The following is a 21,731-nucleotide window of genomic DNA, read 5'->3' as shown; positions in this document are numbered from 1 at the left end:
CAGTGCCCCGCGCTCCCCTCACACCGCCGCTATCCCACAGTGCCCCGCGCTCCCCTCACACCGCCGCTATCCCACAGTGCCCCGCGCTCCCCTCACACGCCGCTATCCCACAGTGCCCGCGCTCCCCTCACACCGCCGCTATCCCACAGTGCCCCGCGCTCCCCTCTCCCCTCACACCGCCGCTATCCCACAGTGCCCCGCGCTCCCCTCACACCGCCGCTATCCCACAGTGCCCCGCGCTCCCCTCACACCGCCGCTATCCCACAGTGCCCCGCGCTCCTCTCATCCCCTCACACCGCCGCTATCCCACAGTGCTCCGCGCGGCGCCGCTCCTGCCCCGCCGCTATCCACAGTGCCCCGCGCCGCGCGGGCCCCGTGCAGCCATGGCGTACCGCGGGCAGGGCCAGAAGGTGCAGAAGGTGATGGTGCAGCCCATCGTATCCTACCACCAGCCCCTCGGGGCGCCGGGGGAGCGCGGGGAGCGCGGGGCTGGCGGGTTTCACCATCGGGATAATGGCTGCATCCAGGGGAACGCGGCCTTCATTCCTGAGGGCCGCCGGTTCCCCTCAGGGCCCGCGGGTTTTTCCCCTCGGGGTTTCGGGTTCCGCCTCCTGAGGGCGGCGGGGCCCTGGGGGCTCGGCTGTCCCCGGGGGCTCCTGGCTGTGCTTTGTCCTTAACTCTCGCCTCCAGAACTGATCTTCCGCTACCTGCAGAACGTGAGTACGGCCACCGGGGGCTGCACCGCGGGGTCACGGGCTGCTTTGGGTGGGAAGGGACCTCAGATCCCATCCAGTGCCCCCATTCCCTGGGCAGGGACCTTCCCCTATCCCGGGCTGCTCCAGCCTGGCCTGGGATAATCCCAGGGATGGGGCAGCCGGGGATTCTCTGGGAATTCCTTCCCAGCCCCAGGGATAGAATTTATTCCCAAAATCCCATCCAAACCAGCCCATGGGATCCTGGAATGGTTTGGATTGGAAGGGATCATCCAAATCCCATAGGCAGGGACACCTCCCACTATCCCAGATTGCCATTTTACCCATTTTATCCATTTTTATCCATTTTATCCACTGTCCAGCCCACCTGGGACACTCCAGGGATGGAGGAACCACAGCTCCTCTGGGAATTCCATCCCAGCCCCTCTCCACCCTCCCAGGGAAAAATTCCCTCCCAAAACCCAATTTAAATCCTGTTTGTTTCCATTTAAAACCCTTTAAACGTGAGGGGAGTTCCTGCTGCTCCTCCATCCTGCAATCCCAGGGGATATTCCCGAGGATCCCCAGGCTGCCCTGGGCTGGGGAGGGCAGACAGGGAGCCCTCGGGGCTGCTCCCATCCCGGGTTTTCTCTCCCTGTCGGTGCTGTGCAGAGATCCAGGATCCAGGTGTGGCTCTACGAGCAGGTGAACATGAGGATAGAAGGCTGCATCATCGTGAGTGTCCCTTGTCACCCTCTGCTTCCTTCCCATCCCTAAACACGTTCCCATTCCTTCCTTCCCATCTCTAAACCTATTCCTTTTTTCCTATTTTTCCAATTTCCATTCCCAGTTTTTGTTTTCCATTTTTCCCATTCATAAACCCATTTCTATTCCTGTTCCTTTTTTCCCCCATTTTTCTTGTTCCTAAAACCATTCCCTTTCCTTTTTTCCCATCCCTAAACCCATTCCTTTTTCCCCCATTTTCTCCATTTCCATTCTCATTCTTTTTTTCCCATTTTTCCTATTCCTAAACCCATTTCCATTCTTTTTTCCCCGTTTTCTCATTCCTAAACCCATCTCCATTCCCATTTCCATTCCTTCTTTTCCCATTTTCCCATTCCTCAACCCATTTCCATTCCCACTCCCATTTATTTTTTCCCCATTCCCAAATCCATTCCCATTCCTTTTTTCCCATTTCTCCCATTCCTAAACCCATTTCCTGCTTCTTTTCCCTGAAAAAACCATGTGGGGGGAGTGGGAATGTTCCTGTTTCTCCCGGGAATTTGGAGATTTGGGGTTTTTTGGGAGGTTTGAGGTCCCTGACCGAGGCTGGTGCTGCTCCTGCAGGGCTTTGACGAGTACATGAACCTGGTGCTGGATGATGCTGAGGAGATCCACTCCAAAACCAAGTCCAGGAAGCAGCTGGGTAGGTCAGGGCGGGGTGGGAGCCTGGAATTTGGGGTGTGGGGCAGGAATTTGGGGTGTGGGGCAGGAATTTGGGGGCTGGGGCTTGAAATCCGGGGGTGGGATCCTAAACTGCAGGTGGAGGATGTGAAATTTGGGTGTTAAAACCTGAAATTTGTTTGTTAAAACCTGAAATTTGTGTGTTAAAACCTGAAATTCGGATGTTAAAACATGAAATTTGGGTGTTAAAACCTGAAATTCGGGTGTTTAAAACCTGAAATTCGGGTGTTAAAACCTGAAATTCGGGTGTTAAAACCTGAAATTTGGGTGTTAAAACCTGAAATTTGTGTGTTAAAACCTGAAATTCGGATGTTAAAACCTGAAATTCGGGTGTTAAAACCTGAAATTTGTGTGTTAAAACCTGAAATTCGGGTGTTAAAACCTAAAATGCAGGTGTGGGATCCTGGAACCTGGGGTTAGGACCTTAAATCCAGGTGTGGGAGCCCAAAAATTCCAGTGTGGGACCCAAAATTGAGGTGTGGGACTTGGAATCAGATGTCAGAATCTGAAATCCAGGTTTGGGAGGCTGGGACCTGGGGATGGGACCGAAAATCCAGATGTGGGACCTAAAATCCAAGTGTTAGAGCCTGAAATCCAGGGGTGGGACCTGAAATTTGGGGACTGGGCCCTGGAATCCAGCTGTGGGGCTGAAATCCAGCTGTGGGATCCCCAAACCTGGCTGTGGGACGTGAAATCCCAGGTTTGGGATCTCAAATCCAGATGCTGGAGCCTAAAAACTCCCGATGTCAGACCTGAAATCCAGATGTGGGCCACGAAAAACCACACGGGTGGGAGCCCAAAATCCAGCTGTGGGAGCCCAAAATCCGGGTTTGGGATGCCAGAACCTGGGATTGGGATCTAAATCCAGGGGTTGGGAGCTGCAGATGGGGGTTTGGGATCCAGCTGTGGGGTGGGCTGGGTTTGGGGCTCTCCCATCCCAAAACTTTCCCCCATTCCCTGATCCTGTTGGGTTCCAGGTCGGATCATGCTGAAGGGGACATCACCCTCCTGCAGAGTGTCTCCAACTAGGATCCAGCTGTTCCCAGCCTGGAAAACCGGGATTGGGAACGCTGGAAAAACCAGGATTGAGAGGTCTGGAAAAACCAGGATTGGGAATTTTGGAAAACCAGGATTGGGAACTCTGGAGATTTCGCAGAGGTGGAGATCCCCACGTTGTTTTGGGAATTCTTTTGTAGTTCAGGGGCTTTTCTTGGGGGAATAAAAAACGTTTTTTCAGAAAAGCTGGCAGTGGGGTCTCAGGCTTGGGTATGGAGAGGGATTTTCCAGGTGGTTTTTTTTTTTCCCCATGGGATTGGATCCTGGGGGTTCAGGTTTTCCCAAACCAAGGTGTTGATCCAAAAACAATCCCCAAAATCCGTCTCTTCTTCTTAAAACCCGTCCCTTCTTCCCAAAAAGAATCCTTTCTTTCCCAAAACAAATCTCCTTTTTCTCCCTCCCCCAAAAAATCCCTTTTTCCAAACCCCATCTTCCCCAAAACAATCCTTTTTCTCCCCAAAAATCAATCCCCACTTTCTAAAACAAATCTCCTTTTCCCAAAAAATCCTTTTCCCAAACCAATCCCTTTCCCCCAAAAACCAACCCCTTTATCCCAAAAACAATCAGATTTTCTTTTTTCCCAAAATCAAATCCTTTTTCCCAAACCAATCCCTTTTTTCCCCTCAAGAAATCCCTTCCCAATCCTCACCTGGGGGAGACTCCTGGGATTTTTTCCCCCCCCTTTCCAGCATTCCCAGCTGGAATTCTTTTCCCGAGCTATGGAATTCTGTGGGAATTTTGTAGGAATTCTGTGGGAATTCTGCCCGGAGCATCCCAAATTCCTGCCAGAACGGGAATAAAACCTTCCCGAGGGCTGGGGACAGAAGGGGGAGCTGCGGGCTCGGCTCTGCCCGATCCCGATCCCGGCAGGAATTCCCGGGAGGAGGGCGGAGATTCCTGTTTTCCTAACCCCTTTTCCTTGGATTTTTTTGCCCTCGCGGCTTTTCCCCAGTTCTGCTTTTCCAGAGGGTGAAAATTCCTTCAGCTCCCGGCCAGGGCTGGGTGAGGGTAAAGCTGCTCTGGGAAGGAATTCCTGGAGGAAATTCTTGGAAAACCCCAAATCCTGGATCAGCTCATTGGGATGTGGCACAAATCCCATCCCACATCTCCAGGGTTGGGAATTCCCATTCCCTCCCTTTTCCCAGAGGGACTTTTCCCCTTTCCCAGCTCCCACAAACCCCAAATCCAGCTGGGGACGCTTTTAGGTTTTCCCAGTGTTGGATTTATGGGAAAAGGATGGAATTCTTTTGGGGAATTCCTAAAAAGGGGATATTTGAGCCGGGAATACCAGGGAGATAAAGGACTCCACGCTGCAATCCTTTGGGACATTCCCATGGATAGGTGGGGTTCCCATGGGAGCCAGCCTGGCGTGGCAGGGAGTGTGACAGTGTGACAGTGACAGTGTGACAGTGACAGTGTGACAGTGACAGTGTGTGTGACAGTGACAGTGGGTGTGTCACCCCACAGGTGTGTAAGTCACATTCGGGAAGTGTTGGAGAACCTCAGACAGGTTGTGTCACCTCCCCGTGTCCCGGCCACTGTCACCCCTTCCCTTGTGTCACCTCCCCCGGTGAACCCCCCGGAGCACCAAGGGGCGGTGCCCAGGGCTGGCACCTGTGTCCCCGCAGGGCTCCGGGGATGGGGACACCGCCCTGGTCCCTGTGGGATTCCCAGGAAGGGGACACCGCCCCCTGTCCCTGTGGGATCCCAAACCCGTCCCTTATCCCGCCCCAAACCGCTCCTGTTGATCCCCTCCTCTCCCCAAATAAATCCTTTATCCCACAAACTCGTCTCGGAGGCGCCGCAGAGCCAAAGCCCGGCCTCGTCTCCTGCTTGGAATCCGCGGGAATTCCCGGGAATTTCCCATCCACAGCCCGCCCTGGGCTCGCTTTCACCTTTAGCGGCCGCACTTCGAAAAAAAAAAAAAAACAAAAAAACCCAAACCTAAACGCGGCTTTATTGTTTTTGCTGTTAAGCTGAGCTTGGTCTGTCCCTCCCCAGGCTGGGCTTTGTCCCTCTCCAGCCGGGGACAGCGGGGGACAGCAGGGACACAGTGGGGACAAAGCTGGGGAGCGGAGTTTGGGGGTTCTCAGCCCCGGGGGCTCTTCCAGCCGGGCCGGGATCTCTCCAAGGGCAGGGGAGGGACCGCGGCCGGGCTGATTCCCGCACGGGAAAATCCCGGAGATTTTCCTCCCGGGCTCCCCGCTGGAGTTTTCCTGCTTTTCCCGGCTCTTGGGAGCAGCGCGGGCGTCCCTGGGCACAGCGGAGCCGGTCTCGTGCTCCATCCATCCCTCGGGCTGGGAAGGGGCTGGAATTCTGCTCCTGAAATTCTGCTCCTTCCTCACTCTTAGAATTCTGCTCTTTCTCTACTCTTGGAATTCTCCACCTGGAATTCTCCTCCTTCACTCCTGGAATTCGGCTACCTCTCTCCTTCCCCAGTCCTGGAATTCTTTTCCTTCCCTATCTCTTTCCTGCTCCTTCCTCACAGCTGGAATTCTGCTCTTTCCCTGCTCCTTCTCCCTCCCGCAGCCTTTTCCCGGCGCCACAATTTCATTTTCCCGAGTCAGCAGCCACGGGAATGAACCCCGGGAATGAACCGGGATCGCTCCCCGAGCGGATTTTGTGTTTCCAGGGGGATTTTCCTGGACGCTGCAGGAGCCGAGCCCCGCCAGATTTGGGTCTGGGGGATGTCAGGGATGGGAGGAGGGAGGCCGGAAAATCGGGATATTCCCTGTGGATGCTCCTGGAGGCAGAGCCGGGCTCGTGTCCCACCAGAATCCCGGCTGGGGTTTGGGAATCCGCAGGGATGGAGGGTGAATTTCCCCCGCTCTCAGCCCGTTCCCTGCGGGTTTTGGGGGTCTCTGGGTTCTCCCAGCCCCGGCCCTGCTGAACCCTTCCAGGAGGTGAAAAACCGAGAAAAAAAACCCCAAAAAAACCCAACCCAAAATAAAATCAAAGCGGGGAGGGTGTGGAAGGAAACATTCCTGCCCCGTCGTTCTCCAGCGTCCCACACACGGAGCCGGCCCTCGGGAAAGCTCGGGGATCTGCAGGGAAAGCAAACAATGGGATCCCCGGGGACAACAATGGCCCATTGTCCTTTTGAAGCCCGAACAATGAGACAATGGCCCCGGGTCCGCTCCCTCCATTCCCAGGCACGCCTCCCCGCCGCCCCGGGACCGCCTGGGCCCCGAGGAGCCACCGCGGCCACCGCTCGCTGTCCCCTGGTCCCGCTGCGTCCCTCGCTCCGGGGTGAGTCTCGGGGACCTCTCCCGCTTCCCGTGGGGTGTGCCCGGCTGACGAGGAGGAGGTTTTTTTTTTCCATCCTCGGGGTTTCGGCGGCGGGGGAGGGGATGGAAAAGTCCCCTCGGGTCACGCGTGCCCGGAGAACAGCGGGGCTTTGTTGTCTCCCGGGGGTGGCCCTGAAGGGTTCCTGGGGAATCCGAATCCTCCTCCTCTTCCTCGTGGCGTTGGGAAGGAGCCCGCCCTGCACCCTGCGGGTCTGGGGGCAGAGCGGGGACAGCGGGTGTCCCCCACCCTGCGGGAGCCTCGGAGCCGCTGCCCGGGTGTCCCCAGGTCACCTCCGGCCACCGCCGCTGTCCCTGCGGTCCCCACGAGCAGCCGAGGGGTGAATCCCTCCGTGCTGTCCCCGCCGGGGCTGGGTGGTGCCCACCCTGGTGCCACCCTGGTGCCACCCCCAGGGTCCCTCGGGGAGGTCACAGCGGCGGTGGAGCGCATGGAATGTTCTCCCCAGGTTCCCAAAATCCGGGGATGGGGGAGATCCAGGGCTGTGGGGAGTCGGGATCGACAATTCCAGGGTCGGGATCCGCTTTGGGATTTCTGTGCTGGCGCTCAGCGTGGTGGCACCGGGCCCGGTCACCTCTGCGGTGCCACCCCCGTGTCCCTGTCCTGTCAGCATCCTGGGCCGCTCCTCGGGGCCACCTGCGGTCTCATTTGTCCTTTTGGGGTCTCATTTGTCCATTTCGGGTCTCATTTGTCCGGTTTGGGATCTATCTGTCCTTTTGGGGGGTCTCATTTACCTTTCTTGGGGGTCTCAATTATCCTTTTCCCGGTGCTTTTTTTGCCGCTGGGATGAGGGACACGAGGACCTGGCTGTCCCCAAAGGCCACCAGCAGCCTCCAGGACCCCCAAAAATCCCTCATCCCGCTCCTAAATCCCGCTCCTGCCGCTACCTATGGGCAAACAAACGCACCTGAATAGGGAATGAATGGAGTGAGAAAAGAGCCCCGGAGCACTTTGTGCTCGCAGCGAGCCGGGAACAATCGCTAAATACAAATCAGCGAGAGAAAAGAGAAGAGAGAGAGAGAGAGAGAGAGAGAGAGAGAGAGAGACAAAAGCAAGAACGGCGCCACAAAGGAGAGGAATGAAATGGTAAAGTAAAGTCAAACAAAAAGGAGCCGGGCTGAGACAAAAGGAGGGAACAATATCCCCGAGGCAATGGGCTCCCGAACAATGGGGACAGTGACAGCGGCACAAAGACACACTGTTTGCAAGTAGACGTTATCTCACACAGCCACTGGCAGGCCTGGCCCTGGCGCTTCTATTTTCAGGGATGCTTTTGTGCTGCGCTGAACATATTCCTTGCATGGCTGCAGATACAGAGATCAGGGTTTGGGCTGGGTTGGGGGGTTCTTTGAGGTTTTTTGGGGTTTTTTTTTCAGCCTTCCCGGTGCCAGCTCTGCCATCAAAAACAGGTTCAGCCCTTCGGAGGAAAGGGCAGAGCGAGCTGAGAGGGTGATCTCGGTGACAATGCCACGGGAGGTGGTGGCATCAAGGCCACCAGGCTCAGCGGGAGCCCCCCGGGGCGGTTTTAGGATGGGCGATCCGGGTTTTATGGGTCTGGGGTTTGCATTTGAACAGCGGCGCTCGCAGCCTGAGCCCGGGCAGACCTGCGGGATGGGTTTGTTTGTTACCAGCTCCTTTTGTTGGCAGCGCTTTGGGGTTTTTAAACCCCATCGGGAGGTGCTGGCCGGGCTGGCACGGCGCCCTGGCACCGCTGGCACCGGGGACACGCGGCGTGGCACCGTTTTGGGGGGACAATGTGCGGGTCATGACTTTGAGGAGGGTGAGGATGTCCCCGGGATGTCCCCGGGATGTCCCCGCTGATCCCTGGCAGCCGAGCTCGGGTTTTGGCGCTCCCGGAGCCACGGGAAGGGCGGACAGGCAGGTCCCGGTTTCCCTTTGGGATTGGGGCCGGCGGGAGCAGTTTAGGGGGCTCTGTGCCCCAAATTCCGGATTCCCGCATCCAAAGGGTGTCTTGGCCCGCTGGGTGATGGAACAGGGAGAAATCGCCACCCTCGATGGAGCCGAGCCCTCTCCATCCTCTCCCTTTGCCCCCGGGCTGGCGCTGCGCTGGGTTCTGTCACCCAAAGTGACATTTAACACCCCTGAAGTGCCGATTTTTGGGGGTTTTTTTGGGAGATAAGAACGCGCTCCTTGCTCCCATCAACCTTTTACCCTCTGGGGGCTGCTGTGTCTTCTCCTCCCTGTGGGGAATTCCTGCGTGCGCCCATTCCCTGGAATTCCTCACCCCGGGGATGAGCCAGGGGAGGAATCTGCTCTCCCCCGGAGAGCTCCGCCTGTGCCTGCGCTCATTTGTGGGGTCACGGAGGTGTCCTCCAGCTGTTTCCCCCCCAAAAATCCCCCTCTGGAACTTTCCACCGCCTGCCTCATCCCAGGAATGCCGTGCTGCGGGTCACCCCAGAATTTTGGGGGGTGTTAACAGCACCCGGACCCCTCCTGATCCACCCCGATCACACAAATCACCCATCCCTTCCTGCGGAACCCTCCAGCCATTATCCCCCCACCCCAAAACCCTTTCCCACAGCGGCCCCTCCAAAATAAAACCTCGAGGACGTCACCGGGTTACCGAACACGAGCTGGGACGGCAGAATTTGGGGTGTCGAGGGGCCTATCGGGGCCATCTCCTGCCTCGCTCGCCTCTCGAGCAGCTGGGCTGATAAAAAGCGGCGCTCTCTGATATCGATCACCTTATCTAGGGGCACAATCTGTTGCTATTTTTTGGCTGTTTCCTCCCCTCGGCAGCCGGGCAGCAGCGCCAGCTGCAAGAAACTTTGCGGGATCGGGGTGGGGTAGAGGTTTGGGGCGCCCCAAAAAGGATCCTGGGCTCGTTTTGGGGTTGATGCGACATCCCTTCGCCTGCCCAGCTGCGAGCAGAGGTTGAGGGTTGGCAGAGGGGGGAGAAATCGAAGCGGAGCGGCCGCGATCGGAGCCGTTCTGGAGGGGGGAAATAAACGGCTCCAAATCCCGGTATCTGATTTTTGCGGTGGGCTCCGCGCACGTGCCCGATTTGGGGAGGGAAGGTTGTTGACATCAAAGTCCTTGTCCCTTTCAGTGCCACCGCCCCGAGCAGCAGCAGCAGCCCTGTGGCTGCTCCAGCCCTGCCCTGGGCTCGTCCCAGTTCTGAATTCCCACCGGAATTCCCGCATCCAATTCCGAATTCCCGCATCCAAAGGGTGTCTTGGTGCTGCTGGGTGATGGAACAGGGAGAAATCGCCACCCTCGAGGGAGCGAGCCCTCTCCATCCTCCCCTTTGACCCCGGGCTGGCGCTGCGCTGGGTTCTGTCACCCAAAGTGACATTTAACACCCCTAAAGTGATGATTTTTGGGGGTTTTTTTTTGAGGAGGAGACATGAACGCATTCCTTAATCCCAGCAACATTTTGGCCTCTGAGGGCTCCTCTCTTCTCCTCCCTGTGGGGAATTTTCTCCCAATTCTCCCCAAAATCCCGGCTGTTCCCGCTGGATTTTTTCTTTTTCTCCTTTATTTTTTTCTTTTTTTCTTTTTTTCCCTGCCGAGCCGGGAGCTCTTGGCTGCAATTAGCTGGTGTTTAAACCCTCGCTAACCCTTAACACCCTAATGACAGCCCTAATGATGCTCCGCACATCCCGCAGCTAAAGATTACACTCGCTAATTAATTAAGCCCCGAGCTCCCCCTTCCCCGCTCTCCTCAGCAGCCGGGGAGAAGAAATCGCGGAGAGTCTCTTAAGAAGAAGAAAAAAAAAAAAATAGGACATAAAAGCAGGGAAATGCAGGCACCAAAACAAGACAAATGGGGATTTGGAGACAATCCGGGCCCCGTCCATGTGACCCGAGGAGTGGACGAGGCAGGAGAAAGAGAAAAATGCCAAGGCCAGGACAGAAAAAAAAACAACAACAAAAAAAGAGCCAAATAAAATTCCAAAAAAAAAAAAAAACCAAGAGCCAGCTTTAAAAACAAAACAAAACCCCCAAAAACCAAAACAAAACACCAAAAAAAACCGGGGGAAAGAAAAGCACCAAGATGAAGGGAGTGACAAAGCATCAAAGGGAAGAGAAACCAAAGGCGTCGGAACAAAGGACGAGCTGGAACAAAGCACCAAAGAGGGGGGAACAAAAGCCCTAACCAGAAAACAAAGGCTGGGGGGACACGAAAAGCCCCTCTGCGGGGCTGAGCCCGAGGGGCCCGGCACTGGGCCGTGGGTGGCACCGGGTCCCTCCGGAGCCGGCCTGGCCCAGGGTGACAACCCCAGTGTCGCCTTTGAAGCGACAGCGGGCTCGGCTCCGGGGGAGGTCAGGGCTCAGCTCGGCCCCGCTGCCCCCGGCCGTGCCCGCTGTGTGGTCCGGCTGTCCCTGTGTCCCTCCCTGTCCCTGTCCCTCCCCTGTCCCTCTGTCACTCCCCTGGCTCTGTGTCCCTCCCCTGGCTCTGTGTCCCTCCCCTGTCCTCTGTCTCCCTGTCCCTCTGTCCCTCCCCACGCGTCTCTCCAGCTCAGCTCCCTGCACCGCTGCTGTCATGCCCTGCAGCCTGGGCACGGCTGGGGACATGCCACACTGGCTGTGGGGGACAGTGCCACACTGGCTGTGGGGACAGTGCCATGGTGGCTTCAGGGACAGTGCCATGGTGGCTGTGGGGACAGTGCCACACTGGCTGTGGGGACAGTGCCACACTGGCTGTGGGGACAGTGCCACACTGGCTGTGGGGACAGTGCCATGGTGGCTGTGGGGACAGTGCCACACCGGCTGTGGGGACAATGCCACACTGGCTGTGGAGACGGTGCGAATTGGATGTGGGGACAGTGCCATGGTGTGGGGACAGTGCCATGGTGGCTGTGGGGACAGTGCCATACTGGCTGTGGGGACAGTGCCATGCTGGCTGTGGGGACAGTGCCCCACTGGCTGTGGGGACAGTGCCACACTGGCTGTGGGGACAGTGCCATGGTGGCTGTGGGGACAGTGCCACACTGGCTGTGGGGACAGTGCCATGGTGGCTGTGGGGACAGTGCCATGCTGGTTGTGTCACCCCCCAGCCCCTGGCGGCTTTGCCACCCTGCTGGGGACAGGGACAAGGGGGGACAATCCGAACCGCCTGGGTGAAAACCAGGTCAGGAATTGAGTCCCAGAGGTGCCCTGCATGGAGCTGGATGTCCCCAGGTTGGCATGAGTGGTGTCACACACAGGAGGGTCACACGTGGGGACCCCAGGGGGTCCTCAGGGTCCCTCAGGGGGGGCAGAGGTGGGGTTAGCCGAGTAGTGTGACTGGATTTGGGGGGGCTGGGAGGTGGAATTGGCATTGGAAGGTGGGATTGGGATGTGAGGAGGTGGATCCAACGCCACACACCAGCTGATGGCACTCGGGGGTGGTGGCAGTGACCTCGTGGGCTGTGGCAGCGCCTTCAATCCCGGATTTCATGGTGGGACACAAGGCAGGATCATGGGACTGGCTGAGGGGACACAGGAATGGCTGAGGGACACAACAGGAATGGCTGAGGGGACATGGGAATGGAGTCCCTGAGGATACAGGTGAGGGGACATGGGAATGACTGAGGGGACACAGGAGTGGCTTAGGGACACGGGAACTCCATTCCACGGGACACAGCTGAGGGACACAGGATGACCATGAGGAACAGGAATGGCTGAGGACACAGGAATGGCTGGAAGCACCGGGAGCTCCATTCCCACGAGGACACGGCTGAGGGGACAGGGGACTGGCCGTGGGGACACGGGAACACTGGGGGACCGCTCGGAGCGTTCCCAGGCCGAGAGGCGCTCGGCCCGTGCCGTTCCCGAACAAAGGCTGCGTTTCCTCGCAGGAAGCGGGGCCGGGGCTGCTCTCGGGGCTCTGCCCGCTCGGGGGTTCGAAGGGGCGCAGCCATTGTCTGCAGCCTTCGCGTGACTCAGTGCCCGGGATCCTGCTCCGGGGGCCTGGCCAGACCCGGGCTCGGCTCGAGGCTCCCGGGGCTCGGGCAGGGCTTGGGAAAAAGGAAGGCGAGCGCTGGCCGTGCTTGCCCCGCTGCCCTGCCCCCAGCGCTGCCCCTCGGGCTCGGCGGCTCCTGCAGCCATTGTCCCGGCTTCCTGCTGCCCGGGGGACACCGGGATGCTGCGGAGGGATGGGGGAATGGGGGAATGGTGCAGGAGGGATGGGGAATGCTGCAGGAGGGATGGGGAATGCTGCGGGGGATGGGGAATGGTGCAGGAGGGATGGGGAATGGGGGAATGCTGCAGGAGGGATGGGGAATGGTGCAGCAGGGATGTGAAGCCTGGAGCGGCCTGGGGCCGGCCCAGGTGCAGCCAGGTGGGAGCAGGAGTTGGGGGGTCCTGCGTGACCCCATCTGGAAGGACGGGGACAGGGAAGGGTGTGTGCCATAATCTCAGCCTGGCACTCACGCCTGTGCTCCTGGGCATGGCCAGGAGGTCCTGGGTGTCCAGAGGGTCTGCGGATGTCCAGGAGGTCCTGGCGATGTCCAGTGGGTGTTGAGTTTGTCCAGCAGGTCATGGAGGTGTCCAGTTGGTCTTGAGGAGGATGTCAGGAGGTCCTGGAGGTGTCCAGCAGATCCAGGGATGGCCAGCTGGTCCTGGGGATGTCCAGGACATCCTGGGGGTGTCCAGCATGTCTGGGGATGCCGAACTGGGGGTGTCCAGCAGGCCATGAGGGGTGCCAGGCCCAGGGCCCACAGTGTGGGTGGCACTGGGGGGACCGGTGGGGACAGTCACCAGCTTGGGCCACTGGGGCCAGCCTGGGCAGGAAGGAAAGTGAAAGTCCAGCCCGGCTGTTGCCGTGACGATCAAACAAAACTCCGATCCTCTTCTTTAGCTCCGTCCTCCGGAATTCCCTTTGGGAATTGTGTCCCTGTCCGGTTTGGGGACCCCTGGAGTGGCTTTGGGGACCTTAGGGGGGGACACAGGTCCCCATAACCACCCTCCCTCCTGAGGCCTCTCGGGGGTCAGGGGGTGGGACACAGAGGGGCTGGTGGCTTTGGGGACACGCCAGGCTGCCCGCGCCAGGGGGGCACTGGGACAGTGTCCCTCAGTGGGGCGGGGGCTGGGGGGGGAGCTGCCTCTGGGTCCTGCCCGTCCCTGGGCCTGTCCCTGCGCTGGGAACGGGAATTCGGGAATGTCTCACTGGTTTTAATGGGAATGTCTACTGGTTTTAATGCAAGTGTTTCACTGGATTATTGGAATATTTCACTGGTTTAAAGGGAATGTTTCTACGGGTTTAATGGGAATGTCCACTGGTTTAATGGGAACGATCACTGGTTTTAATGGAAGTGTTTCACTGGTTTAATGGGAATGTCTCACTGGTTTTAATGGGGTTCACTGATTTTAACGGGAATGTTCCGCTGGTTTAAATAGGAATTTCACTGATTTTAATGGGAATGTTCCACTGGTTTAACTGGATGTTTCACTGAGTTCGGTTGGATGTTCCACTGGGTTTAAACGGATGTTTCGCTGGGTTAAGGGAATGTTCCACTGAGCCCTTTAGGGCTCGGGGTCTGTGGGTGCAGCCCACATCCCCCTGTTTCTGGGAAATCCTCGGGGTGAGGATGGGAAATGATCCCAGCTCACTGCTCGGCTCCTTCCCATGGGATGGGGACAGGGAGAGGGCTGGGAGTGGGCTGTGGGTGCCCAAAACACCTCTAGAACCTCCAGCTCAGCCCATGGGGTCGGGCAAATCCAAATCCCGGCGGCTCCATCTTTCTCCTACCCTTGGATGGAAAAAACTAAAAAAAACCCCCCAAAAAAACCCCCAAAAAAACAACAAAACAAAAAACCATCACCCCCAAAAAAACCCAAAACAAAAAAAAAACCCCAAAACAAACCAAAACAAACCCTAAAAAACCCCACCAAATTAAAAAAAAAAAACAAAACAAAAACAACCAAAAAAAAAAAAAAACCAAAAAAAACCAAACAAACAAAAAAAAAACCACTTCGGGAGGAAAAAAGAAAAAAAAAAAAAAAAAAAAAAAAAAAAAAGAAAAAAAAAAAAGAAAAGAAAGAAAAAGAAATCCCAGGGAAAAAAAACGGTGTGGGGGAGGAAAGAGCCCGGAGTCAATGGGAACTTTCCGGCTGGTGAAACATAAACAACCTTCGGGTTGATGCAAACATGTAAAGGTTTCACGGCAGGAAAACTAAAAAAAAAAAAAAAAAAAAAAAAAAAAAAAAAAAAAAAAAAAAAAAAAAAAAAAAAAAAAAAAAAGGAATAAAACCAAGGGTTCCTTGTCAACGTGGCCGGTTCAAGGCACCCCTTGGACCTCCCCTGGAAAGGATTTTATCCCCTTGGAAGGTGATGGAATTCCCAGGATTTTAGCAGAAGGGGATTATGGAATTCCATATTTTATCCCCTCGGAAGCTGATGGAATTCCCAGGAGCTGCTGAGGGAGGAGCCACGTGGGGCGCTGGATTTGGGGCCGTGGGGAGATCCTGAGCTGCCCCCAGGCGGGAAAATCCTTGTGGATCCAACCGAGCTCCCGGTTTCCATCACAAAATGGGAATGATGTCGCTGTCCATGTTCCCTTTGCTCCGTGCCAGCGTTGCCATGGGGCACAAAAGGGGTGGGTTCAAAAAAAAAAAAATCCCAAAAAAGGTTTAGCAGCGTTTAGTATCGAGTATTTTAACCCTTTAAAAAGAATGATTCCGTGGGTTTCCCTAAAATTATTTCCCTTTATTCCCCTAATTGTTTATTCCCCTACTGCTGATTATTCCCTAAAATTTAATGGGAAAACATCCAATTCCTTTTGGGATTGGGAAAGGGGAAACCCTTTTGGGATTGGAAAAATGGGAAACCCTTTTGTGATTAGAAAAAGGGGAAACCCTTTTGGGATTGATAAAAGGGAGAAACCTTTTTGGGATTGATGATAAAAAGAGGGAACCTTTTGGGATAGAAAAAGGGAAACCCTTTTGGGATTCCCACCAGGAAAAGGTTGCACCTGGAGGAGGAGCCTGCAGATGTTTTCGGGGTTTTGATCCAGCACAAAACCATTTGAAAATCCCAAACCTGAGAGTTTGGGAGCTCCGAGAGCCCTCACCTCTGAGGCGTTTCTAGGGCCGGGGGATGATTGATTTGAGGATCAGGAAGTTTCCACGCTGGCCACGAGCCGAACTGGCAAACAAGGGAGCGGGAAGAATTCCCGAAGTGCGGCCACAATGGACCGGTTCCACTGGGCTGCCCTCCACAATGGGGCCGGGTGGGATCCAGGGAAAAGCCGTGCAGGGCTGCCGGGGGATGGATCCCGCTTTGTGCCCCAGGTGACCCAGTGAGCTTCCGCTGCCGCTCCCTCCTTCTCCCTCCGGCTGTGACAGGGCGCGTCTCCCGGCCACCCGGGGCTCCTCAGGGAGTTTTGTGGGATGTGGAAAAATCAGGAACGGTCCGGTCAGAATTTTCAGGGAAAGGAGAGGTGGGGGAGGATGAACCAGCGCGTCAGGAGTAAATTTGGGGTGATTTGGAAGTTGGAAGGTGGGTTTTTGGGGACGCGTTGTGATTTTGGGACCTTCCAACCTCGGGAATGGAGCTGGGCTCTCCAAATCCGGCACGGCTCGGAGCGGGGGGTCCGGTCCTTGCCAGCCTCGGGTGCGGAGGGGACTCAGGGTGTCCCCAAGACCCCTCCGAGGTCCTCCCAGCTTTTGGGGGGTGGGCCTGTGGGGAGCTGCGGGCAGAGCGTGGAGCCGCCGGCGCTGTCACACGCGGGGTCCCGAGGGGAGGGGACGGGGCGCTGGGGCCGCCCCGGAGCCGGTTGTTGGCTGGCTGGACCGCTGTCCCTGCTCCTCCTCCTCCTCCTCCTCCTCCTCCTCCTCCTCCTCCTCCCCTCCTCCTCTCCTCTCTCCGCCCGGCGCCGGGGCAGCTCCCACCGGAGGCGCTGGGGACAGGAGCGGACCTGAGGCGGGCGCGGCGGGCGGAGGTGGCGGAGCCCGCAGGGGGACAGCACCGGGCTGCGACACCGGGCTGCACCGGGCTGGCAACCGGGACACCTGCACCGGCACCGGCGGGACCGGGGCTCAGAGAGGCAGCGCAGCGGAAGTGAGTGCGGCGGCGGGCACCGAGACACCTCGGGGGCACCGAGACAGTCCGGGGTCACAGACACCTCGGGGGTCACAGACAGCCGGGGGGCACCGAGACAGCCCGGGGGCAGAGAGCCCCGGGGGTCAGACAGCTCGGGGGGCACCGGCACAGCCCCGGGGGCCAGAGCACCCTGCGGGGTCAGGAACGCTTTTGGGGGGTCAGGGAACATCCTCGGGGGTCGCGGCTGGGGAGAACCGAAGGGAAACCCCCCTCGGCTTGAGAGGAGAAGGGAAAAGGGAAAAGGGGCGCGGGGTCCGGCCCGCTCAGCCGCCAGTTCGGGGCTGCGAACTCCGCTCCGAGCCCCTCTTCCCGCAGGTCAGAACCCGGCAGGAGAAGGTTAATCCCGGCAGGAGAAGGGTTAATCCCACAAACTCACCGGGAATTTTGGCTCCGTCCCACCGGGAAGCTCCGGGCTCTGCCCGGCACAGAGCGCGGTCCCCGCTGTGTGATTTGGGGACACGGGGGGACACGGGGACAGTCACCCCACCCCCGGCGCGCTCTGGGGTGTCCCCGCGGTGCGCAGGGACAGACGGACAGGGACACTGTCCCGGGTGGGGACACGGCTGTGCCCTGCCGGGGCGGGTTGGGGTCCCCCTTGTCGCCGCCTCTTGTCCCTCATCCCTGTCCCCAAGTGACACTTGGGTGCATCCCACCCTTCCAGGTGTCCCTGCGGGGTGACAGGGGACACGATGGCTCCGGCCACCCCGCAGGGCCGAGCAGGAAAACTCGGCCGGTGCCACACGGAGAGGCACAAACGCCGCGACAGTGTCGCGACAGCGCGCGACCAGAGAGGACTGAGGAGGGGACAGCGCTGAACTCTTGTCGCTTGGCTGGGACAAACCTTGTCACCGCCACAGCGACATTCCCTGAGCTCCCCGGGCAGCGGAGAGCGTCCTTCAGGAGCTCTGGGTGCACATTTGGAGAGAATTCGGGTTTTTTGGGGTTTTTTTTTTTCCACCTTCGAGAGCTGAAAAAAAAAAAAAATCTCAGCGAGTTAAAGTTTAGCGGCGAAAGAGAAACGCTCCGAAAGGCGAAAAAAACCCCAAAAGGCGAATAAACAGAAACCTGCGGCGGTTTCCACCTCTGATGAAGGATTTCCAGGGGGTCGGTGCCAGGGAGGAAGGAATGATGCTGCCCAGGAACAAAAATAAATCGCGGCCCGTGGTTGGAGTCTCGGTTCCATCTCCTCGGGCTCCCGAAAAGCGGGAGGGATGGATTTAAGGAGTGAAAAAACCCCAAAAAACAGGAGAATGAGCTCGGTCGATGTGATATTTTGCTCATCTCGTCCCTTCCTCCCGAGCCCGTGGCTCCTGTTTGTAATTCCTGCATTTCCTCTCGCTTCGATTTTCCTTTGGTGCAGGATCCATTCTGGTGACACTGAGACACTACTCTTTGGGGTGTTTTTTTCCCTTTTTCTTTTTTCTTCATTTTTTGAAAGCCTTTTTTTTTTTTTTTTTTTTTTTTTTTTTTTCGGAGGCTTTTGGGCGTATAAAAATAGCAGCCGGCCTTGACAACGGCGGGCGGGCTCAGACAGTTTTCCTTGACACATTTTCCGCCACCATCCTCTCTCCCTCTGCTCTGATTCCTGTTCCTCTCACGGCACCTCTCCCTTCCCAGCAGGGCAAAAATCTCAATTTTTATTTTAAATCCCCCTTTTTCCTCTCTTGGAAAAGCTCAGCTCTTACTTTGCTTTTTTTCCCCCTTTTTTTTAACTTAAACCCTCCCAGCTCTCCTAAATCTCACTAGGGAAGTTTATCCCGAGCTCTGAGATATCCCGAGGGGAATTTCTGGACTTTTTGTCTCCCTGATGAATTGTCCACGATTCCAGGGGGAAAAGGATCTGGGATGGGGGAGATGAAGCAGCTCATAAAGTTGTTGTGTGCTGGAGAGGTTTAAATTTCATTTATGGGCTGCAGGGGAAGGGTTTCTGTCCCCGGGAAGGGAGCACAGGGAAAGCTGCTCTGTTAATGGGATTATTTGTCATTTGGGGGGTTTTCTGGGGTCCCTGGGAAGGGCAACATTGTAAAATTGCGTTTCAGTGGGATTATATTTAAATTTTGGGGCTTTTCTGGGGGTCCTCAGGAACAGGGGCATGGTAAAGCCACTCTTTTAGGTGAAATTATATCTAATTTGGGGGTTTTCTGGGGTGCCCTGAGAAGGGCAACATGTTAAATTTCCTTTTTTTCAGGTGGATTATATTTAATTTTGGGTTTGCTGGCATCCATGGGAAGGGGAACATTTTAAAGCTGCTCTGTCAGTGGGATTATTTTAATTGGAGGTTCTGAGGCCCCCAGGAAGGAAACACGTTAAACCCCTTTTTCAGTGAGATTATTTAAAATTTGGTGTTTTCTGGGATCCTCAGGAACAGGGGCATGATAAAGCCACTCTTTAGTGGATTATTTATAATTTTGGGGTTTCTGGGGTCCCTGGGAAGGGGCACATGCTAAATCACTTTTTCCGTGGGATTATTTATAATTTTGGGGTGTTTTTTGGGGTCCCTGGAAGGGGCACATGCTAAAATCACTTTTTCAGTGGGATTATTTATAATTTTTGGGGCTTTTTGGGGTCCCTTGTGCCCAGCTGGGACCCAGAACCCTCCAGGGCTGAGCAGTCCTGGGGTTGAGGGGTGGCTCGGGGGGTGGTTTGAAACACCCCAGGTGAGGTTTTGGGGGACTCCAAAACCCCCCAAAAAGGTGGGGAGCCCATCCCTGCTGGTGTCGGCGGCAGAGCATCCCTGGGACACGGACTGGGATTTTCCTGGTGGGGATGTGGGGTGGGAGAGTGAATCCCTGTGGGATTGAGGTGATGGGAATCTTTGGGATTGAGGTGATGGGAGTTTTGGGATACAGGTAATGGGAATCTTTGGGATTGAGGTGATGGAAATCTTTGGGATTGAGGTGATGGGAGTTTTTGGGATTGACGCAATGGGAATTTTTGGGATGCACTTGGAGGTATGGAGGGAATCTTTGGAATGCAGGTGAAGGGAATTTTTGGGACACAGGTGATGAGAATTTTTGGGATTGAGGTGATGGGAGTTTTTGGGATTGAGGTGATGGGAATCTTTAGGATTGAGGTGATGGGAATTTTTGGGATACAGGTAATAGGAATCTTTAGGATGCACTTGGAGGTATGGAGGAATCTTTGGGATGTGTGAGGGGATCTTGGGATGCAGGTAAAGGGAATCCCTGGGATGCACTGGGCTGTGTGCAGGGAATCTCTGGGGCAAAGGTCAAGGAAACTCTGGGATACAGGTGGGATGTGTGGAGGGAATCTCTGGAGTTCAGGTGGAGGGGGTCTCTAGGGTTCAGGTGAATCTCTGGGATGCTCTGGGCTGTGTGAGGGGAATCTTTGGGATGCAGGTGGAGGCAATCTTTGGGATACAAGTGAAGGGAAATCTTTGGGCTACAGGTGAGGGGAATCTTTGGGATGCAGGTGAGGGGAATTTTTGGGATGCAGGTGGAAGAGCATCTCTGGGATGTGCTGGGCTCTGTGAGGTGAATCTTTGGGACACAGGTGGGCTGTGTGGAGGGAATCTTTGGGATGCAGGTGGGATGTGTGAGGTGAACCTTGGGATGCAGGTAATGGGAATCCCTGGGATGCGCTGGGCTGTGTGGAGGGAATCTCTGGGATACAGATGAGGTGTGCAGAGGGGATCTTTGGGGTACAGGTGACAGGAATCTTTAGGATACAGGTGAGGGGAGTCTTGGGGATCAGGTGATGGGAATCTTTGGGATGCTCTGGGCTGTGTGAGATGAATCTCTGGGACACAGGTAATGGGAATCTCTGGGCTGCAGGTGGATGTGAAGAATGGAATCGCTGGGATGTAAGGAGGGGATCTCCGGGATGTGAGGAGGGATCTCCGGGATGTGAGGAGGGAATCTCCGGGATGCTCCGGGCTCTGGAAGCCGCTGCTCTCCCAACCCTCCGTGTGCTCAGCTCCGGGATCCCAACCCACCCACAACAAACCCAAACAAACTTCCAGGGACCTTTGGGGTGGCCTCAGCTGTTGGCATCACTTTTGGGGGGTCCATGAGAGCTGACCCGGGGGTTTGGGGGTCAGGGATGCTGTCCCCTCACGGCTGTGACCCCTTTGCTCACCCGGCTTTGTCCAGAGCCACGTTCCTGCTCCTGCTGGCTCCGGCTTTATCCCATGTGAACATTCCCGGCTGCTTCGTGCAGCCGCCCTTTGTGCCTGCACGTGGGGGTGGCAAAAATCCCACTCCCCCCCTCTCCCTAAAAAAAAAACACGTCCAAAAAATCTCTGACCAGCCAGGAGACCACCTTGAACACCCCTCGGGGCCGTGTCCCACCCTGCCAGTTCCCAGCCGCGCCTGCGGGAACACCCGCTGCTCGTTTTCCTTAAAAATTCTGGTGTTTTTTTTGTTATTTTGGAGCAAAAACAATCCACTGGTGGCGGGGCAGCCGCTGCCCTGAGCCCGCCGAGGAGCCGCTGCCCTCTTTTGTTCTCTGCTCCGAGGGAGCATCGCTGCAGGCTGGTGAGGGGGGACCGCGGGCTGAGGAATTCCCACCGCACACAAAAAATTCCCCGGGCTTGGGAAGGCTGGGAAAGACCTTTGGGATGGTTCAGAAGCCGGCGGTGCCACGGGCAGCACCTCTGGGAAAAGGGTGGGGGGTCCGGGCTGCTGCTTTGGGGGGCTCCGAGAGTGGCTGTGGGGCTCTGAGAGGGCTGGGGGGGGGTTTGTTGAGATCTGGGGGACTCAGGGCTGAGGATGGAGGAGTTGGGGGGGCTCAGGAGGATGAATTTGAGGCGGATCAGGAGGAGTTGGGGGGGCTCAGGAGGAGCTGGGGTGCTCAGGCTGAGGAATGGACAAGTTTGGGGGCTCAGGAGGATGAATTTGAGGCGGATCAGGAGGAGTTGGGGGGCTCAGGAAGGGATAGGGGGGCTCTGGGGTGCTAGGCTTCAGAGGTGATAAAGGAGCTGAGAGGGTTCAGAGTTGATGGAGAGAGGAGTTTGGGGTCTCAGGAGGAAGTTTGGGGGGCTCAGGAGGAGTTTGGGGGGCTCAGGAGGAGCTCAGGCCTGAGGATGGAGGAGTTTGTGGGATTCAGGAGGAGTTGGGGGGCTCAGGGCTGAGGATGGAGGAGTTGGGGGGGCTCAGGAGGAGCTGGGGGGTTCGGAGCTGAGGATGGAGCAGCTCTGGGGGGCTCAG

The 21,731-nt window shown here is 56.7% G+C and overlaps 2 protein-coding genes across 4 annotated transcripts in view; one reads left to right on the top strand and one right to left on the bottom strand.

The window, feature by feature from the left end:
• The first annotated feature begins 250 nt into the window (after window positions 1–250).
• SNRPE (small nuclear ribonucleoprotein polypeptide E) lies at window positions 251–3,397 on the top strand. Its single transcript, XM_066335918.1, is given in 6 exon segments — window positions 251–436; window positions 689–716; window positions 1,365–1,427; window positions 2,040–2,118; window positions 3,134–3,151; window positions 3,154–3,397. Coding segments are annotated over 6 exon segments (273 nt in total). The 5' UTR covers window positions 251–383; the 3' UTR covers window positions 3,186–3,397.
• Window positions 3,398–5,133: 1,736 nt separating this feature from the next.
• ETNK2 (ethanolamine kinase 2) overlaps window positions 5,134–21,731 on the bottom strand; it is a 52,505-nt gene continuing 35,907 nt past the window's right edge. For all 3 annotated transcript variants that reach the window (XM_066335893.1, XM_066335891.1, XM_066335892.1), the window contains one exon: window positions 5,134–5,156. The gene's annotated coding sequence lies outside the window, so the exon portion shown is untranslated. The remainder of the gene's footprint in view (window positions 5,157–21,731) is intronic.

The sequence above is a fragment of the Sylvia atricapilla genome, chromosome 25, assembly GCF_009819655.1.
Source record: "Sylvia atricapilla isolate bSylAtr1 chromosome 25, bSylAtr1.pri, whole genome shotgun sequence".
Taxonomy (NCBI): domain Eukaryota; kingdom Metazoa; phylum Chordata; class Aves; order Passeriformes; family Sylviidae; genus Sylvia; species Sylvia atricapilla.
The sequence above is the reverse complement of the archived record's forward strand: the minus strand, read 5'-3'. Positions and strand labels throughout refer to the sequence as shown.